We start from the raw sequence: 6,977 nt of genomic DNA, 5'->3' as shown, positions 1-6,977 counted from the left end.
CACGGCCCGCAGCCCCGCCCCAGGGCCCCGCCTGCCGCTGGCCTCAGCCAACCAGAGGGCTGTCTGCCCGAGGTCCCGCCCCCGTCCCCGCTTCTAACCAAACCAGCTAAAGCAGAGCTCTCGGGTTACGCCGATAGGGTCTTTCCACTTAAAGCCCCGCCTGCGGTAGCCTAAGACTGCCAACCAGGAGGTGGACCCTTCCGAAGCCCCGCCCAGAACTGCAGGCTTGCAGCACCGCCTACTGCCAAACCCGAGGCAAGACTCCGAGCGCCTTCTCGGGATCTTGAAGCAAACTCCGCCCACTGCCGGACTCGCGGGCCGGGAAACCCCGCCCACTGCCGGACTCGCGGGCCGGGAAACCCCGCCCACTGCCGGACTCGCGGGCCGGGAAACCCCGCCCACTGCCGGCCACCGAACCCGAGGCTGGACCATTAGAGGCCCCGCCCACGGCTCCCGGTCGGGAAGCGAGGAGGCGCGGACCCTTCCTTCTTCCCCCTTCCGAGTCTGTCTCCGGGGTCCCAGGACCCACGCTGGGGGCCTGAAGTCGACACGCCCCAGAGCCCCACCCCGACGTGCGTGGGCTCTCCTGGGAGATCTTTCGAGAACACTGAAGGAACTGGGGCCCTGGTGCGGCAGGGGAACAGGCTGTATGAAGTTACCGAGATGCGAGAAGCTCCTCATCTAGACTACCGTAATTTCTTACCAATTTTACAGCAGTTTGGGTTTATTTAATTAACGCCCGCCTCCTGCACTAGGGTGAGGTCGCCACCAAGGCAAGGAGGGCCGCTCTGTATCCGGGGTGCCTGCAACATGCTTGACACTTAGTAGGTGATCAATAAATTCCTAGTGAATGAGTGAAAGACCAGAACTCCTTAGGTCAGGACTCTGTTCCAGCCTCCCGCCCCCCGCAGCCCTAGAGAGCAAGGCCGGTGCCCCCTGACTCCCACTGGTAATGTTTCTCCAGACCCCGGAGAGTGGTACCGGGCTTCTCCCAGCCACTAAAGGCCAGGGTGCCCTGTCCCTCCACCCCGGATGGTCTCCCACCTTTCAAAGGCAGGGCCACGGCATGCACTAGACCCCAAAGGGTAGCCTAGCCTCCCCACCTCCCCTCTGGGGGTACAGCTGGAGACCCCCCCCCACTCCCAAGCCTGGGAGATCCGGGGACAGGGTTGGGGGAAGGGCTCCTCCTCTGCCCCCTCCCCGCCATCCTCGAGGGCAGTGACATTTGAGCCCCTCAGATCCCCAGCGGAAAGGGTGTGGATCCCCAAGAGCAAGGCCTCTATTTCCTTCAACTCCCACAGGAGGGTCGTGTCCCCGCCGCCGCCCCAGACCCTGGACAGGTCTGTGGGCCCCGCACCTCCGCAGGCAGGTCCCGAGCCCGCGAGGGCGGAGGTGGGGCGCCCCGCCTCCACCCCGGGGTGGGGGCTCCGGCTGCAGGGCGGGGCGGCGCTTCTCGGAAACAGAAACCCGCGGGGCGGGGCCGGGGGGGGGCGGGAAGGGAAGGAGGAAGCGCCGGCCGGCCGCGCGAGGCCCCAGCGCCGCGGTCATGGCTGCGGGAGGCGCCTGCGCGGGGTCCGCGCCCCCCGCGCCCCCCGCGCCCTCGCTGCCCCTGGCGGCTCTCAACGTGCGGGTGCGGCGCCGCCTGTCGCTGTTCCTGAACGTGCGCACGCAGGTGGCGGCCGACTGGCGGGCGCTGGCCGAGGAGATGGGCTTCGAGTACTTGGAGATCCGGCAGCTGGAGGCGCACGCCGACCCCACGGGCAGGCTCCTGGACGCCTGGCAGGGGCGCCCCGGGGCCTCGGTGGGCCGCCTGCTGGAGCTGCTCGCCGGGCTGGGCCGCGACGACGTGCTGGTGGAACTGGGGCCCAGCATCGGTGAGGACACGCGCTCCCGGCCTCGTCCGGGGTGGGGGGGCGCTGACGGTCGCCAGCCTGCCGGGGGGCGGGGGGCGGGGGAGGGGGCACCGCCGAGTGCGACCGGTTCCCTCTTTCGACACTGGGATGACAGGGACTGGGGAAAGCAGGTGAAGGCCGGGAGAGGCAGTCAGCAGAGGGAAACATCTTGGGCAATGTTTTCACGTAGGGCCAGGAGTCAGAATCGGGGTCCTCTACGGGGCGCGGGGTCAGGACTTCAGGTAGAGCCACAGGGCAGGGGAGGGACAGAAAGCTGCCCGTCTTGGAACCTCAGGTCCCAGGGAAACGCATCCCTTCCTGCCGCTGGCTGACACATAACACAGACGGCTGCACCTTGCCCGGTTGGGGGCTCGTTTACATACCCACCAGTGGGGTCCAGTCCCTCGCGCCCGGCAGGGTGGGCCCTAGAAGCAGCAGACCTTGGGTGCAGGAGTCCTCGGAGGGAGGGCCAGGACACGGCCTGACTGCGATGACTTCCCAGATGACCAGAACACCCTCCCTGGGGGAGGGTCAGAGCCAGCCGGGGCTCAGCTTCTCCCAGCTGTAGGACTGAGCGTGGGTCCGACTGTGGACAGAGGCGGGGGACAAACCCGGGTCCCGACTGTGGACAGAGGCGGGGGACAAACCCGGGTCCCGACTGTGGACAGAGGCGGGGGACAAACCCGGGTCCCGACTGTGGACAGAGGCGGGGACAAACCCGGGAGCGCCCGCCCCGTCTCGCCCCCACAGAGGAGGATTGCCAGAAGTATGTTCTGAAGCAGCAGCAGGAGGAGTCTGAGAAGCCCCTACAGGTGCCTGCCGTCGACAGCAGTGACCCACGGACGTCCGAGCTGGCGGGCATCACCACGCTTGATGACCCCTTGGGTAAGGATCAGTAGCGCTCCGCCCGGCGGGCGTGACAGCTGAGCCATAGGTCCTGCGCTGAGATCATAGATTTTGAAAGCGGGTGGGCTGTGGCCCGCCTTTGGGCAAGTCACGATCCCTCTGATTTCTCACTTTCCTCACCTAGGAAATGGGAATAATAATCCTACCTCTGAGTTGGCGTGAGACTCATGAAATGATGTGTCTGTCTTAGGGTCAGCCCACGGCTTGGGCCAGGGTGGGGAGGCGGGGGGCGGGGTGGGGGGGGACACTCACCTTTCCTCCAGGGAAGGGCACTCTCTTCTTCGTGTCATTTTGGGATCAGTGGAGCGTTCAGGACCAGAGTCACCTGGGCTGGGGGTTCTTGGTGGGTCCCCCCCCCCCGTAGAGCTTTGACGTCACCCTTGTGCTCTGCACCCAGGGCAAATGCCTGAGCGTTTTGATGCCTTCATCTGCTACTGCCCCAGCGATATCCAGTTTGTTCAGGAAATGATCCGGCAGCTGGAACAGACAGACTATCGGCTGAAGTTGTGCGTGTCTGACCGCGATGTCCTCCCTGGCACCTGTGTTTGGTCCATCGCCAGCGAGCTCATTGAGAAGAGGTGGGCCGGGGGGCCAGGGGGCCAGTGGGCGGGTGCACAGAGGCCTGCCCGAGGGGCCCAGATGCTGAGATCCTCCCAGCTGGACCCTGTCCAGTCGCACCACAGTGGACCCCTCCTGAGGCCATCCCCCGGTGACCCCCGCTGGCCCGGTGCCTGCAGCCTGCCGCTCTCCCCTAGGTGCCGCCGGATGGTGGTGGTGGTCTCTGATGATTACCTGCAGAGCAAGGAATGTGACTTCCAGACGAAGTTTGCGCTCAGCCTCTCTCCTGGTAAGCTCACCTCTGCCTTTGTCACCGAGGAGTGGGCGGGCGGGGCGTCAGGACGCCATCAGTCCCTCACCGAGGGCCATGCCTGCAGCACCAAGGAACTCCTGTAGGCTTCTGCACACCTGAGTGTGTGTGCACACGGGGGCCCTCTGTGTGAGGGAGTGGGTGCCGTGGGTGCTGGGTTGGGGGCAGGCCTGTGGGCCGGGGACAGACCCCGCTGCCTGTGGAGTGAGGGCCCGGTGCCGGTTCTGAACCTCTTGGCTGGCAGGTGCCCATCAGAAGCGACTGATCCCCATCAAGTACAAGGCGATGAAGAAGGAGTTCCCCAGCATCCTGAGGTTCATCACCGTCTGCGACTACACCAACCCTTGCACCAAGTCCTGGTTCTGGACGCGCCTGGCCAAGGCCCTGGCCCTGCCCTGAGGATCGCCCGGGGCCCCGGGGTGGGGGGGGCGGGGGGCGGCTGCCTGTCGCCTGCACCTGGGCTCCGCCCCTGCTTCACCTGCTGTAGGGGAATCTGTGCGCCACTCGCCTCTCAGTCCCTGGAGACGCCCACTCCACACACATGGCGCATCTGGGCATCGCACCTCCCGCCCCGCACGGACCAGGAGCGTGTCACCTGCTGGCTCACCGGCCGCGACAGTGGGACCCAGAGCCAGCCAGGACTAAGAAGGGCACCGGCAGAGCCACCTCTGACCCGACACCTCAGGCCTCGGTTTCCCCACCCGAGAACCAGGGAGGGTGGGCCCACGTGTGTTCCTTTTCTCTTCTTTTCCCTCTTCATCAAAACCAAACTCTGGACAGAACCCGATATGCCAGCCTTCGTGCCTTCAGCGCGGCCCAAACGAGAGCGAGCGAGCTGCCTGAACTGGCCTCGCCAGTAAGCGGCAGACCCAGCTGTTCTTCCCGCCCCCGGGCTTTTGTAGGCTAGTCGCCTTCCAGCTCTTCTCGGGGGGACAAAACGTCACGGTCCCAGGGCAGACCGCAGGACCCTAAATCGAATAGAAAACGTGTCTTTTCTGCTCCATATGCAGCCAGGCTGGAGCAAGGTGCCTTTCCTCAGGGTCCTGGGGGTGGGTGGGGGACCAGAGGCCCCTCCCTGCATGATCCTCATGCACTTATCCCCACTTTGACATTGGGGAATATTTTTTAAACAATTTTTGAGAGTGTCTTTCCTACCTGTTTTATAGGCATTGTGAGAGTTTGGGAGAACAGAGTCATGCCTGTGTTTCTTCTCCTCTGTATCCCGGGTGTGTAATAAAGGCTTCTCTACTTTTGGAGCGGCAGTTTTGATTTGTGTCTGGGGGGCTGGAAGCAGCTTACTGGGGATAAAGCTCTCCCGGGTCAGAGAAGCGGGCCCACTGGGCAGGTTCCGGTGGGATTGCTCGGCAGGGGCTTCCGGAAGGCTGGGCGCCTGCTCGCACGTCCCGGGCCTCACCAGGGCTGAGGCCTCGGTCCCAGACGCCAGGGAGACTGCTCGCCTCCACCAGACTTGGTCCTCCCTGGATGGGGCCCCGCTTTCGGGTCCGGGCCTGGCTCTTCCAGGCTCCAAGGAGGGTCTGGAGAACTGCCCTCCCCGCCCACAGATGCCTGGGGAACTCAGTTACCGGTAACGGTCCTTAAGCGATTTGTGTTAACCCTGAAAGTTTTGATCTATTTTTACTCTTATTATTATTTTCTTAAAGATTTTATTTTTAAGTCCCCTCTATACCCAATGCGGGGCTTGAACAACAACCCTGACCACGATCAAGGGTTGCATGCTCTACCAACTGAGCTGGCCAGGTGCCCTGTTTCTGATCTATTTTTAAATAGAATGTCACTTTGTTACCGTTCACTCAAGAAAGTTTGGAAAATGTATTATTTTTTTACGTTTATTTATTTTAGAGACAGAGCACAAGCAGGGGAGGGGCAGAGAGCGAGGGAGGCAGAATCTGAGGCAGGCTTGAACCCTGAGATCATGACCTGAGCTGAAGTCAGGCAGTTAAATGACTGGGCCCCCCAGGCGCCCTGGAAAATATATTATTTTTAAAAATCACTGATAGACAATTCTAATCCGAGAGACGACTCTAGCGATCTTCCAGAGTGCGCAGACATTGCCAGCGACCGCAGCTCCTCTCTCAGCGGCCGCCCTGCGGCCCTGCGGCCCTGCGCCCGCTCACCGGAGGCTCCCCGGCCCCCGTGCCGTCAGGACTCCTAGAAAGGCCCCCCGTACTCCGCGCAGCCCCGAGACCTTCCCTCCCGTGTCCCCGGGGAGCGGAGCCGCACTGCCCATCTGCCCCCTGGCCCCCGCGGCTGGGGACGGTCTCCGGAGCGGCTCCTGGCCGTGAGGCGCAGGGGGCTCCGGGGAACACCGGTCACGACGCGGGAAGAGCCCGCACCCCCCAGGCCAGGCTGGCGACCTGAACGTGTCCCTCACGGCCGTCCGATGCTCACGCAGCTCCCACATCTCTTCCACCAGTGCCCGCTTCCCCACAGGCGGCTCGCAGACGCCAGAAAGCTTCCTCTTCTCAACCTGGGCTGAGTGCTCTGGGAACCGTTGATAGAGAAATCCTCGTTTCTCTTTAAAAAACATTTTTAGGGGCACCTGGGTGGGTCAGTCAGTCATGATCTTGTGATTCTTGAGTTCAAGCCCCACGTCGGGCTCTGTGCTGACAGCTCAGAACCTGGAGCTGCTTCAGATTCTGTGTCTCCCTCTGTCTCTTTCTCTCCCACCCCACTCAGCTCCCTCTCTCTCTCTCTCATTTTAATGCTTACTTTTGAGAGAGAGAGAGAGAGAGAGCAGGGGAGGGACACAGAGAGAGGGAGACAGAGGATCTGAAGTGGGCTCTGCGCTGACAGCACAGACTGTGAGATCATGACCTGAGCCAAAGACAGTTAACTGATTGAGCCAACCAGGTGCCCTACCCCTCAGTTTTCAATAGGGAAAATTCACAGCTGAAATTTTATGAAAGGGAAAAGCAGAAAATTTTGGAGGGAAGCGGCAAAGTTAAAATACAAAACCATAAGTCTACATCTACATGACTAGGAACCTGAATTCTGCCACAAGCAGCGACGAGGAAACAACAGGGAGGGGTTTCTGCCAGATCAGGCAATAAAATAGACACGATATCGTGTGACGATGTTGGGTCCTGGTTCAAACAGGTCATCTGTAGAAAGACAATCTGGGTCATAAACTGATAGAGATTAATATCCGGCACTCCAGCAACTCAAAAAAAAAAAGAAATATAACACAACTGAAAAACGGGCAAGGGACTTGAACAGACATTTCTCCAAAGGAAATATACAAATGACCAATGCATATGTGAAAAGATGCTCAACATCACTAACCATCGGGG

General features: G+C 61.6%; 1 protein-coding gene across 2 annotated transcripts; it reads left to right on the top strand.

The window, feature by feature from the left end:
- Positions 1-1,504: 1,504 nt before the first annotated feature.
- MYD88 (MYD88 innate immune signal transduction adaptor) lies at positions 1,505-4,922 on the top strand. Of its 2 annotated transcripts, XR_005529305.1 has the most exons (6): positions 1,505-1,874; positions 2,643-2,777; positions 3,196-3,376; positions 3,554-3,645; positions 3,911-4,691; positions 4,833-4,922. XR_005529305.1 is itself a non-coding variant. In XM_039237269.1 (5 exons), the coding sequence occupies exons 1-5, from the start codon at positions 1,547-1,549 to the stop codon at positions 4,063-4,065; spliced, it is 891 nt and encodes a 296-aa protein (XP_039093200.1). In that variant the 5' UTR covers positions 1,505-1,546; the 3' UTR covers positions 4,066-4,922. The 2 variants fall into 2 exon arrangements, 1 of the variants encoding a protein (XP_039093200.1); XM_039237269.1 differs by having other exon boundaries at positions 3,911-4,922.
- Positions 4,923-6,977: the final 2,055 nt, after the last annotated feature.

The sequence above is a fragment of the Hyaena hyaena genome, unplaced genomic scaffold, assembly GCF_003009895.1.
Source record: "Hyaena hyaena isolate Hyena2069 unplaced genomic scaffold, ASM300989v1 scaffold_121, whole genome shotgun sequence".
NCBI classification, from domain to species: Eukaryota; Metazoa; Chordata; class Mammalia; order Carnivora; family Hyaenidae; genus Hyaena; species Hyaena hyaena.
The sequence above is the reverse complement of the archived record's forward strand: the minus strand, read 5'-3'. Positions and strand labels throughout refer to the sequence as shown.

What these genes read in the sequence shown, in the direction of transcription:
- MYD88 (XM_039237269.1), top strand. Translation starts at nt 1,547, where the DNA reads ATGGCTGCGGGAGGCGCCTGCGCGGGGTCCGCGCCCCCCGCGCCCCCC. An exon ending in AGCGAGCTCATTGAGAAGAG is followed by an intron (nt 3,377 to 3,553) that starts GTGGGCCGGGGG and finishes GCTCTCCCCTAG; the next exon opens with GTGCCGCCGGATGGTGGTGG. An exon ending in TGCGCTCAGCCTCTCTCCTG is followed by an intron (nt 3,646 to 3,910) that starts GTAAGCTCACCT and finishes CTTGGCTGGCAG; the next exon opens with GTGCCCATCAGAAGCGACTG.